The sequence below is a fragment of the Pseudorasbora parva genome, chromosome 3, assembly GCF_024679245.1.
Source record: "Pseudorasbora parva isolate DD20220531a chromosome 3, ASM2467924v1, whole genome shotgun sequence".
NCBI lineage: Eukaryota > Metazoa > Chordata > Actinopteri > Cypriniformes > Gobionidae > Pseudorasbora > Pseudorasbora parva.
In genome coordinates, this window is record NC_090174.1 from 35,910,694 (window position 1) to 35,923,903 (window position 13,210).

Sequence of the window (13,210 nt, forward strand, 5' to 3'; positions counted from 1 at the left end):
TGGTTACTTTCACACAGAAGGCGACCCGGCAATGTTCCGGGAATATTGCGGGTCCGACGTGCAGTGTCAAAGGGGCTATAGGTGTCTTAGCAAAGTAGCGGGTATTCATCAGTGTTTGAAAGGTGTTTATTCAATTGCATAAGGAATTTAAAACTTGGCCATTTTTTTGTCACATGCCTGTCCTGTCTTGTGTGCACATGTGGGTCTTGTCATTCTGAGCATGTGTTCATGTAATTGTCTGACCCCTCCCCCCTTGTTATCTGATTAGTGTTTGATTTCTCCCACCTGTTCCCTCTTGATTTCTTCCCTTTATAAGCTCCTTGTGTTTGTCAGTCTGTGTCGGATCCTTGCTCTGTCTACGTCTCCTGGTTCCCCCGTGACTTCTTTTGGTATGTTTTGAGGTTTGGTTTATGGTTCAGTATGTTTTTTGCCCCCACGTGGGTGTTTGTTTTGTATTTATGTTTTATTTTATTAATAAATTATCATTTCCCTGGACTCGACTCCTTGCACTATTTTCATTTGTTTGTGATGTGACATTATTAAATGTAATATTCTCAGTATGCATTACTAGCATCCATTTACAAGTCCATACAATCAACTCAAGATTAAAGTTTTAAGCATAAATCTCATTAAATGATGAGAAAACAGTTTACATCAAGGATTTAATTATAAGCAGAGGTAGAGTCATATTGATACAATTTAAATGTTGAGTGGGCTTTAATATTGTATTGATTTGAATTAATAATAATAATAATTAAAAAATGCAAGCAAAATGTGCGCATAATAAATTGTGATACACAAATCCGGACCTTCTACAATTACTATTATTCTCTTTGTTGCTTGAAATTTGAGTCAGAACCCGGGTAATTACTAATGCAGTCTTACCAATAAAGAATACATATTTATTGACTATGTTTTGAAACGATTTTGCTTTGTATTATGAATATAAAGAATAAGTGGAACATGAATAAAGTATTCATATGTATAATGCAGTTTGTAAGCTGCATTTTCAAATCTTTAACCTGTTGGATTATTTCCATTCAAGTGAGACTTTATTAATTAATAATCCACAATAACTATAAAGATGAGGAACATAGACAGATGGAGGTGTGAAGACAAAAGGTACAATCTGATGAATGGTGACTACATTTTCCTCTCTTATACGAATAGAGCCCCATTTTCATTTTTTTTTATTTTTTATTTTATTTTTTTTATTAAAGACAGGTGAATCCCTAGGCTAAATGTAAGGCTGTGAAAATTCTCTAAAGTTCAGTGTCATTAGACAAAGCTATTAATTAAAACTAAATACTAATTCACCTTACACAAATTAAGAATTTTAAGCATGAAGTCATGACTCGGGTCTTCTAAATATTTAATGAATGAAAGAAAAAAAAAACTTTAATAAGGCAGGCTTAATAATTCATCTTATTCCTGAGGAATGTAAAAGGCATAACCCAATAGACGCATCAAATGTCAAATAGCACTTAAGAATTGGCCTGCAATTAGCAAACACAACAGAGCCTTCCTCAAGTGAGGACGAGTCATTTTCACTTTTTTATCATATGATGGAAAAGGGTATCAATTTCACAAAGGTTCTGTACTGGAGAACCACAACTGATGCCCTCAGCTGCCATAATCCTCTGGTGGTGACTTTAATTAAAAGAGAATCTGTAATTAGTCGAGTCTGAAGCAACTGACATTTTGAATGCAGTTTGTCATTTGTGGTGAAATGGCACAGTCATGACACAAAGACCACAGGGCGAGCTTCACAGATCACTGCACTGTAAGGGTTTTGGATCAATTACTGTAAACACAGCGTGTGAAGAGGATAATTTTATATGAGGTGACATCAAGTCTTTTGATTGTGTGAATGCCATAAAACCGTTCATTGAGCCTTTTGGTGTTTTTTTTGTTTCGTTTTTTGTTTTTTGCCTGCATAAATTAATAGACACTACAAATTATCTACAAACATTTTCCTCATATGTTAGTTATTTCTGTTCATATTAATGGTTGTATGTGAAATTACATACATTTTTATGGTCCTACATTTATAGGATTCACCAATCTACAATGAAATGTCTTGTCCATAAACCCAATTGTGTATAAAGATCACTCTCAGCTATGTTATGAAAGATGTAATGGAATGAATTGATAAATCATTTACTTCATGCAATATGTCATAGATGGGTTTTCCCATTGAATACAATATATCTATACACTGTATCTCATTTCAATTGCATATCAATGTGTTAATGGGGCAACAAGCAATGGAAAGAAGTGTAACAATGGGAGTAATAATTGGCAAGTAATAATTGTAATAATTGGCAGTAATAATTGGCAACATTTTCATAATAATATCTAATATGTCCTATGAATATTGAAATATCATTTCTTTGTCTCCCAAAATACACTGTAAATGAGTGTTTTGTAACAGAAAGTCATATTTTGATTAGAAACCCCATAACATTTTCCTGAGACGTTGATTTATGACAAACAATTAGAAAATTAGTCAGATTTAAATAATAATTATAAAATATCATCATAATCTATTATCATAGAGTGCTAAATTTAATCACTAAATCACTAAGGCTTTGACAGTCTATATGTCTGTGCATTCATTATTCCTTTGTATTTTTTTTTTATGTATTTAATTTAATTTAATTGAGAGTAAATAAAGGCTCACATTTTGATCTGATCTGAAGATTTTAATATACCAGTCAAGCTGTGAGGCGTTCATTTTAACTATCCTTTTAGAAAGTGGAAAGTTTCCATTTCTAGTGACTTTCATCATATGGACAAAAACAGCTGAAACATTTATCCTTATTTTTCTTGAGTTTCACATGTTCAAGGCCATAAGGCTGAGTAAAAGATGACAAAATGTTTTTTTTTTTTTTTTTGGGTGATCTATTCCTTTAATAATATGTGATCTGTTCTCATCAGAGAATAAGTAGACAGCCATAAACATTTTTTGGGAAAACTTCTATATTACAAATTAAAGCCGTTGTTCTTTATGTGTATGTGTAGGAGAGCAATGGCTTCATTCCTGAAAGCTGGTGGCAGGGACGGTGAGATTGGAGTCGGCCAATTCTGATTTCACCTTTAATACTCCCTGTCTCACTCTCTCTCGCTTTCTCTGCCTTCGCTGGCACTATTGTTCGACAGTGATGGTCAATGCCTCTTTGACCTTCAGTACTTGCCTGCCTTAAATCTGTAGAAAAAAAAGCAAAATAACACCCAAGCATGATTGTATGTGTGTGTGTGGATGCATGTGTAATTTCAACCTTGACAGCAATGTCTGACTGAGTTCAGTGCAGGCAGGGTTGATCTCCCAGGAGCCTCCAGGGCAGCTACAGGGCGGGAGTGATGTGGGAGAGAGTGAAACCTTTAAGATGACTGGCAGCTGTCATCCTATACTGGATCAACCCTGTTGCCTCCCTGTCTCACTTCCTTTCCGAATTAAAAAAATTTAATCTACTTACATATGTTCACCTGACCAAATGTTGCACTAATGCTTCAGACGCAGTGTGTTTTGAAAACATGCCATTAACCCAGAGGGATTACAGATACTTAGATACTCAAACTATTTGGCACGGTACAGTATGTGCTGTGGATGTGTCTGTACGCAAAGGTATTGCAATCTCTTCAAAGTCAAAGTCCTACTCTTTTGAGTCATTTTTGGCTAGATCAAGATATCATGTCTCATTAACCCTTAAAGACCTAGAACATTTTTGGGGCGCCTGATGTGCCTCTACTTTTCTTTGTTTTTCTCACCCATTCTAGCAGTTAGCATCAAGTGCTATATATCATTTTAAACAGGAGAACCTGAAGTTTCCATCTAGCTCATTTTATGTCCCAATTTTACATTTATTTATTCTGAGAATGGATTAAATTAATATAATTTCAAGAAAAACAGCAGCAAAAATGTGGCATTTTTTACTGTGAACTCAAACAGAACTTCATGAAGTTTGGATTTGTTCCTTTAGAAAGTTAGACTTGGTTGTTTTACACTTCCAGAATAAATTTTTAGCCGCGGGCGGCTGTCTCGGTCTTTAAGGGTTAAATAATATTATCCTTAAGATCGAGATTCTAAGCTGCTCCATCATCATGTTTGTTCAGATGGCATCAGTCTCTGCTGAGAGGGCTTGATTTAATCATCCACAATTATCACAGATTTACTCTGAGGAAGAACCTTGAAATCATACTGTAGGTTTACTTAATTCAAAAACATTTCCTTTGTGCGAAGCCACATTGAGACCGTAATATCTACTATGCAACCCAGTAAAAAAATTTTGACCACACATTTTCTATTTTAATTGCTTGTGCATAATTCTTTTACTGCTTTGTGTGTGTGTGTGTTTCAGGTGATCCAGCGCAGGGAGGATGGGTCTGTGAACTTCTTCAGGGAGTGGGACTCCTACAGAGAAGGATTTGGCAAAATCACTGGAGAGTACTGGCTTGGTAAGTTGTGTTTGTGTATGTGATGGGGAGGAAACCTGTGAGCAAAAACTGTGATGTTTAAAATGATTAGTGTAAAAAGCTGCCAACACCTAAGTGCTCTGTCATCCACAGAGACACAGGCGATTACACCCTTAGGTGTTTTCACACCTCTGCAGTGTTGGGGAAGCTTCTCTGAAACTGTAGCTTTGCAAGTTAAAAGCTACTTGTAAGTTAAAGTAGTTAAGTTACATTAAAGCTACCCTTTTGAAAAAGTAGTTAGCTAGCTACAAGTTACTATGAGACTACTTTCCTTACTTTTTTACAATGACATTGTAACAAATAACTTGTTAAAGAGGTGGTTCCATGCGATTTCACTTTTTAACATTATTAGTGTGTAATGTTGCTGCTTGAGCATAAACAGTATCTGCAAAATTACAGCGCTGAAAGTTCAATGCATTCAATGATATTGTCTTTTAAAGTTATGGCAGTTTATTGCCTGAAAAAATGGCCGGTTTGGACTACAACAAGCTTCTCCCCGGGTTGGTGACATCATAAACCGTTGCTTTTAACATAAACACTGCCCCAGATGAGACTTCGGCCCGTAATGGTAAGGGTAGTGGCGTTTCCAGACAACCTGTGCTTGGCACTTCAGCCAATAAAAATACATGAAACTACATTTGGCCATCCAACCAATCTAAGACCATTGCGTTTTTTGGAGGGATGGCCTTCATAGAAGTAGGAAGCAAATGAGCCGTTCAAAGGACAGTGGAGACAGCGGTGTGGAATAAAGGTAAAATATAATAAAAATACAACTGTAGCAAAGTTCGATATGATAAGGAAGGAAGAGGACAAGGGGTCGGCTGGACGGTTGATGCTGTATCTTTATTAAACTCAATATCTTTTCAACACACACTGTGGTGTGGTATCTCAGTAAACAAACGATCGCTCAGTCACTTCCGGGTCGGCACTTCCGGCTTCCGGTAACTCAGTCTCTGTAAGGGGGGTTTGGCATCAACCGTCCGGGCTCTCTCTCTCCTCGATCTCCGGTTCCACTGATGTTTTATCCCCTCTCCGCGCTCATTACTAGAACAAGAGACAGGTGTTATTAATCTGCTTCCAACCCACTCACGTACCGCTTGTCCCGCGGCTCTCTCTCCCGCTGCAGACCTCGCTGAACCACGCCCCCCTTGCCACATACCCCCACCGCCCGACTCAGGCCGGGGAGCCGTCCGGCCTGCAGCCCCCCCCCCCCCCCCCATTTCTGGAGAGGAAGTCGGCCACAGCCATCTGAGCACCCGGCCTGTGGACCACCTGGAACTTAAAAGGCTGAAGAGCTAGATACCAACGAGTGATCCGCGCGTTGGTATCCTTCATGCGGTGGAGCCATTGGAGAGGAGCGTGGTCCGAACAGAGGGTGAACTCCCGCCCCAGAAGGTAGTAGCGGAGGGTGAGAACGGCCCACCTGATGGCAAGGCACTCTTTTTCGATGGTGCTGTACTTAGCCTCTCTCTTCGAGAGCTTACGGCTAATGTACAGCACCGGCCGCTCTCCCCCCTCCCCCTCCTGGGCCAGGACTGCGCCCAGCCCCCTGTCCGACGCGTCAGTCTGCAACAGAAAAGGGAGAGAAAAGTCAGGGGAGTGTAACAGCGGCCCGCCACATAGAGCAGCCTTAACTCGGGTGAAGGCCTGCTGGCACGGTTCCGTCCATTGGACCGTATCTGGTAGCCCCTTTTTAGTAAGGTCAGTCAGAGGGCTGGTGAGGTCCGAATAATTTGGAATAAACCGTCTATAATATCCCGCCAGCCCCAAGAACTGCCTTACCTCCTTTTTGGTCTTGGGCCTCGGACAGGTTGCAATTGCGGCGGTCTTATCAATTTGGGGACGCACCTGCCCATGACCCAAGTGGAAGCCCAGATACCTTACCTCCACCCGCCCAATTGCACACTTCTTCGGATTGGCCGTGAGCCCCGCTCCCCTCAACGACCTCAAGACCGCCCGGACATGCTGCATATGCCGCTGCCAATCGTGACTGTAAATCACGATATCGTCCAGGTAGGCAGCAGCATATGCGGCATGGGGACGCAAAATCCTGTCCATGAGTCGCTGAAAGGTAGCGGGTGCCCCGAACAAGCCGAAGGGAAGCGTGACGAATTGGTGCAATCCGAACGGCGTGGTGAAGGCCGTCTTTTCTTTGGACAATGGAGACAAGGGGATCTGCCAATAGCCCTTCGTTAAGTCCAATGTCGAATAAAATCGAGCCGTGCCCAGCCGATCAAGCAACTCGTCAACCCGCGGCATTGGATACGCGTCGAATTTCGACACTGCGTTCACCTTGCGGTAGTCCACACAGAACCTGACCGAGCCGTCGGTTTTAGGAACTAAAACGATCGGGCTCGCCCAGTCACTGTTGGACTCCTCTATTACTCCCATATCGAGCATTGCCCCTAATTCTTCCTGAACTACTTTTTTCTTGTGTTCAGGTAAGCGATACGGCCGGCTGCGAACTACCACGCCCGGCTCGGTCTCGATATGGTGCTGAATTAAGTCGGTACGTCCCGGTAGGGGCGAGAACACGTCGGCGAATTCCGCCTGTAGCTTTGAGAGATCAGTGAGCTGGGACGGTGAGAGGTGATCTCCCCCAGGGGCCAATGCGACCGATTGGGCTTTGATGTTCGCCTCTGGCCCGAGATCATCCTCTCCCCCGATCACCGTCGCCAACAACACTGATTCCACCTCATTCCATTTCTTCAGGAGATTGAGGTGATAAATTTGCCGTGCCCCGTTCCTATCGGACCGTATCACTTCATAATCGAGGTCTCCCACCTGTCGTGCGACCTCAAACGGCCCCTGCCACTTCGACATTAATTTAGAGCTCGATGTAGGGAGTAATACGAGCACTTTCTCTCCCGGTGTAAATTTGCGTAGTCTCGTACCCCTGTTATACGACCGGCTTTGGCGGTCCTGGGCTTGCAACAAATTCTCCCTAGATAGCCGCCCCAAGGTGTGGAGTTTTGTTCGCAAGTCCAGCACATATTGAATTTCGTTTTTGGCCAAAGAAGGTCCCTCCTCCCAAGTTTCTCGTAGGACGTCCAGCACCCCCCGGGGCTGTCGTCCGTAGAGAAGCTCAAAGGGGGAAAACCCCGTGGAGGCTTGTGGGACCTCCCGCACAGCGAATAAGAGGGGTTCTAACCACCGATCCCAATTTTTGGCGTCTTCCTGTACGAATTTACGGATCATGGATTTAAGAGTGCGATTAAATCGTTCGACCAAGCCGTCTGTTTGTGGGTGATAGACGCTTGTCCGAATCGATTTGATGCCCAATAACCCGTATAATTCGCTTAGCGTGCGTGACATAAACGCCGTGCCTTGATCAGTGAGGATTTCCTTCGGAATCCCCACTCGGGAGATTAAACGAAACAGTGCGTCCGCAACACTCTTCGCCGAGATGTTGCGGAGAGCCACTGCTTCCGGATATCGCGTTGCGTAGTCCACGATAACTAGCGCAAAACGATGTCCGCGTGCGGATCGCTCTAATGGCCCGATGAGGTCCATCGCAATTCTCTCGAAGGGGACCTGCATTAATGGAAGGGGGCGCAATGGCGCTTTTGGGGAGGCCAGTGGATTCACCAACTGACATTCAGGACAAGACGCGCACCACCTGCGCACATTGTCGTGAATGCCTGGCCAAAAAAATCGGGTCATTAAACGATTCAGCGTGGCCGCCTGTCCCAGGTGGCCCGCCATTGGGTTAGAATGAGCCGCCTGGAAAAGCATTTCCCGGCGGCTCTTTGGTACTAACAACTGGGTTGTATCTACTTTTGTCTGAGCGTCTTGGGTCACTCGATACAACCTGTCCTTAATTATGGCAAAATAAGGATACGTGACGGGCAGGGCGGGTTGAAGGGACTGACCGTCGATAGTGCGGACCTGTTGGAAAGCATGTTTTAGGGTATCGTCCTGAGACTGCTCCAGAGGAAAGTCATCGCGGTCCGAGAGAATCAGTCTCTCGACCCCGCTCGGTTCCTCTGAAGCCGTTTCCGAGGGCCCCGTATCAGTCTCGCCAACCTGCACCCGCACCGCCCCGTTCCTAGCCTGGCTCCCCCAAGCGGCATCCGCGCATATCGACCCCAATAACGCCGGAAAGGCGGGCCAATTCGTCCCCAGAATTAGCGGATGCCGGAGGTGGGGACTAACCGCCACCTCAACACTATGATTTTCTCCCCTGAACTGAATCGTGACTGGGACAAGCGGATATTCCACCACATCCCCGTGCACACACCGCACCTTAACCATGCGGCTTGTATCCAATGCCCCAGGCTGCATCAGGCTTTGATGGATCGAGGTTTGGTTACATCCTGAATCCACCAAGGCCTGATATGTACCCCCCTTGATACTCACAGGAACTTGGTACTCTCCTGCTTGATCAGGGGTGGTCCGCTGGACGTCCGGGACCCGGATCATTGTCCCGATATCCATCATTGGACATCGGTCCACAAAATGGTCCGGGTCACCGCACCGCCAGCAGGCCAGCCCAGGCCTGCCCGCCGCCCCTGCGGCGGGGAGTGGGTTGGAATATGAGCGCGGAGGGGGGGTGGAACCGGAACCGATATCCCCGCCCGACCCCAGCAGCCCCGCCCCCCTGGGCGGGGCCCTCGAACTCCCGTATTGCCCTGGGCCCATTCCACCCCGACCTCTGGGGGGAATACGAGGGGGCCCTGGAGGGCGGGACCTAGGGAGAGGGACAGGAGGAGAAGGAGAGACAGAGGGGGGAGAGAAAGAGGGAGAAGTTAGACGGGGTTCGCCGACCCCTGGGCACGCCACCAGATGGTCCTCCGCCAGATTGATGGCCGTCGTCAGCGACGTGGGCCGGTGGCACTGGACCCACTCGGCGGTCTTCTTGGGAAGCCGAGTGATGAACTGTTCCAGTACCACCAGATCGACGATGTGGTCCACGTCGCTTCCACCGGCCAATAGCCATTTGCGGCAGGCGTCCCGGAGCTGGTGGGCCATCGCGAAGGGCCGGCCGGTCTCCCCCCACTCAAGCGAGCGGAAACGCTGACGGTGTTGTTCGGGGGTCCGACCGACCCGCTGAATGATGGCCCTCTTCAGATCGTCATAATCCAGGAGGTTCGCCACCGGCAGTTGTTGGGCGGCCGCCTGGGCTTCTCCGCTGAGCAATGGAATAAGGCGCACCGGCCACTGTGCCCGGGGCCACCCGCAGGCCTCCGCCGCTTTCTGGAAAAGGTCTATGAAGGCCTCGGGATCGTCCTGTGGCCCCATCTTGTGTAGGGGCACGTGGACCGGTGCGCTGGCGAGCCCGGCGGCTTCGGTGTGAACCTCCCGGTCTATCCAGCTCCGGAACCTCTCGCGGTCCTCTTGCTGGCCGCGGACGATGGCCTCGAATCGACGCTCCTGGTCCGCCCGCAGCTCCAGCATGGCCTGATGTTGATTCTGGTGGAGGGCCGCGAGAGAGGTGATAATGTCCGCAAACGGCGTGGCGGAGGGCGTTGGAGTAGTCATGGCGGCGGCGCGGTCCTACTTCCTTCCCGGGTTTCGGCACCACTGTAGCAAAGTTCGATATGATAAGGAAGGAAGAGGACAAGGGGTCGGCTGGACGGTTGATGCTGTATCTTTATTAAACTCAATATCTTTTCAACACACACTGTGGTGTGGTATCTCAGTAAACAAATGATCGCTCAGTCACTTCCGGGTCGGCACTTCCGGCTTCCGGTAACTCAGTCTCTGTAAGGGGGGTTTGGCATCAACCGTCCGGGCTCTCTCTCTCCTCGATCTCCGGTTCCACTGATGTTTTATCCCCTCTCCGCGCTCATTACTAGAACAAGAGACAGGTGTTATTAATCTGCTTCCAACCCACTCACGTACCGCTTGTCCCGCGGCTCTCTCTCCCGCTGCAGACCTCGCTGAACCACGCCCCCCTTGCCACAACAACGTTTAAAAAGAATTAAGTATTAAGACATGTTATACTGCGTACCATAAACACAACCAAGCCTAGAAAAAAAACACGGAACCACCCCTTTAATGAAGAATGTTATACTATTTGGGATTAAAAGCAACATAATGCAATGTAATTATGACTCCAAAGAGTATAGGGTGAATTCAGGTTGATTGGGAGTCTGGGATACTTTTCCCCATAGCATTTCAATTGCAAAAACTGTCAGAATCATTTGATTTAGTAACCTAACCGATACACAATACTAAATAAATATAGCCTATATCTCAAACTGGCTGTCAAAGTGCAAAATGACTACACAAATAACATCCTTGCAAAAACAAAATGTATGCAACTTGAATGAAATACTCAAGAAAAATGCAGGTTAAACTCACAGCGCATGCAGTGATGGAACTCGCAGCATTCTAAACAAAACTGCTCTGAGTATCATGAGCTGCTGGTGTGAACAGTGCGCATTGCTTGCCTATTTCTGTTCGTTTCGAATTGTTTTGTTTACAAGTGGAATTTTCAAGCTTTCTATACACACATTTTTCATGTGTGTGTGTGTGTTCTCAACGCATGTGATCGCTCCCACACTTCCAGGCCACAATTATTATCTGCTTTATTATCTTATTCGATTCTTATTTATTAAATCAAGGCAATTGGATGAAGAAACATAGATTAAAATTAAGACACAATTTATACAAAACAAAATTCACTTTAAAGAAAGGCTTTCTATAAGACTAAACGTAAATCATTTCTGAGCTTCTGTCTTTGACATAGGCCTATATTACGCATCTCTGAACTTTTCATAATCAATATAGCCTAGATGTTATTTAAAAATAACATTATAATATTTAAACATAAATGTGAAATAATTGTGAGACATTGATTTAATGGCTACAGCAGGTATAGTAGGCTACAGTACAGATACTGTAAATGCCATGTCTGAGCGGATTTGAGTGAGCATTGTTTTACCAGTAAGCGGATCATGAGTGGAACGCGCTGGCATAGAACGGATTATTGAGCTGAGCATCGTCGTTCCGCTTCGCTCATTACAGGCTCATTCTCGTCAGAACCCAAAACGGAATGCAGCTACACTGTTTTAAAAGTAACTGAGCTACTGACAAGCTACTGAAAAATGTAGTTAAGCTAGTAGCGTCACTACTTGTAGCACACTACTTCCCAACACCGCACCTCTGCATACACTGCAGTCTATCTATCTATCTGTCTGTCTGTCGGTCGGTCGGTCGGTCCGTCCGTCCGTCCGTCCGTCCGTCCGTCCGTCCGTCTGTCTGTCTGTCTGTCTGTCTGTCTGACTGTCCAACCTAGAAGCTGAAAGCACTGAATTAAAGCACTAAACATCTCTTCTCACATGATCACAGGATAAACAGCAGCAACTCTTTCCCTCTGCTTTTCTTCCACTCCATGTAGCAAGCGGGAATCAAATCAACAAGAAAGCCCAAATTGCCATGTTTACCATTTCTGCGAGCCAAAATGGCTTTTGACAGCCAAAATGCTATAATCAAGCTCTTAACCTGCAGAGAAGTTTAAACTAGAATCATTATTGTTGGTCTGTATGAGTGTTTTTGTTCCACTGTTTGCTTAATGAGATGAGCTGCGGGGACTAGCTTGTGGTTCTCTGCTAAGTGAGAAAGGTGATGTACAGGGAATTTAAAGGACATAAAAACACAAACACTCACACATACTGTGTGAGGTCATAAATTGGTGCAACGGATGCAGGCTGATAGATGAATGTGGCATCAGTCAGGCCCATGGGAATGTTGATGAAGATACAGTTGTTTCTAATGTTGCCACCCCTCCACTACTAGTGTGGCCAAGTGAGGCACTTGTGCTGCAGGGCATACTTATACATGGAAATAGATTCTCATTGTCTTTCCCGTTAAGCAGATTATCATCAGAGAGATGTACAGTTTGGTTTAGTCAAGTGTGAACTTACAAACTCTGGTTCTCTGCACACACTCTTTGTTTGCTGCGTTGCAGGATGGCAGTCATTGCACTTTCTATAGTGTACCTGCTTATTCCCCACAGGCTGAGAGAGGGACACAAGTAGCAGGCCTTATTATAGTGTCTGTAGTGTCGGTGTAAAGCTTCACTGTCAGTTTCTCACACACATGGACATTGTTTACCCTTGAGATTTAGATAAAGCTTACGTCATGTTCCTTTTAACCAGTCAAATTCCCTCAAGACTCAATTGTTTTCCTTACCCATGACCCTCTGTGTCATCAAACACTTCCTCTGGAGGCTCATGGGAGTTATGGTGATGGCAGAGGATGCACTTGTATGATATACAGTGGTAACAAAAAATACCAGCGGTTTTGAAAAATACCAAACCGATCTCATGGCAATTCATACTTTCATACGAGGTGGCTAATTCGTATGAACTTGTATGACCTCACTCATACAAATTTGCAAAATTCTATAGATTTTTTTGTAAATGTTGATATTTGTATATAAATTACATTTCTGTATGGGATGTTAATGACGTGTTTAATCTTTGAAGTTCTAAATGCAGCAAAATTAGGCTTGCCCTCCTGTACGCAGAGAAGCTGTGTCTTTTCCTATTTACCGTGTCAGCCATGGTCCCTCACTGGCTAAACACCCTCTGGCTCAGCCTGCTTCAGTAGCCATGTCCCAAACTCACACTACTGGTTGAGCTGAAAAGAGATTGACATATCTGAGGGGACCACTCACTACGTTTGGATGGTGCCTGGGGGCACAATGTTTACCCTTTTGTGGGAGATAAACACATGAATGGCATACTAATAGTAGTCAATGAACAATAAAGTCAACACAGGAAAG

General features: G+C 45.1%; 2 protein-coding genes across 4 annotated transcripts in view; one reads left to right on the forward strand and one right to left on the reverse strand.

The window, feature by feature from the left end:
* fibcd1b (fibrinogen C domain containing 1b) overlaps positions 1–13,210 on the forward strand; it is a 158,385-nt gene that overhangs the window by 71,415 nt on the left and 73,760 nt on the right. For all 3 annotated transcript variants that reach the window (XM_067438631.1, XM_067438632.1, XM_067438634.1), the window contains one exon: positions 4,362–4,458. In XM_067438631.1, coding sequence (XP_067294732.1) covers positions 4,362–4,458 — 97 coding nt within the window. The remainder of the gene's footprint in view (positions 1–4,361; positions 4,459–13,210) is intronic.
* On the reverse strand, positions 5,285–10,106 carry LOC137071007 (uncharacterized). Its single transcript, XM_067438635.1, has 2 exons — positions 8,836–10,106; positions 5,285–5,520 (listed from the first exon to the last, which is right to left on the reverse strand). The coding sequence occupies exons 1-2, from the start codon at positions 9,955–9,957 to the stop codon at positions 5,518–5,520; spliced, it is 1,125 nt and encodes a 374-aa protein (XP_067294736.1). The 5' UTR covers positions 9,958–10,106; the 3' UTR covers positions 5,285–5,517.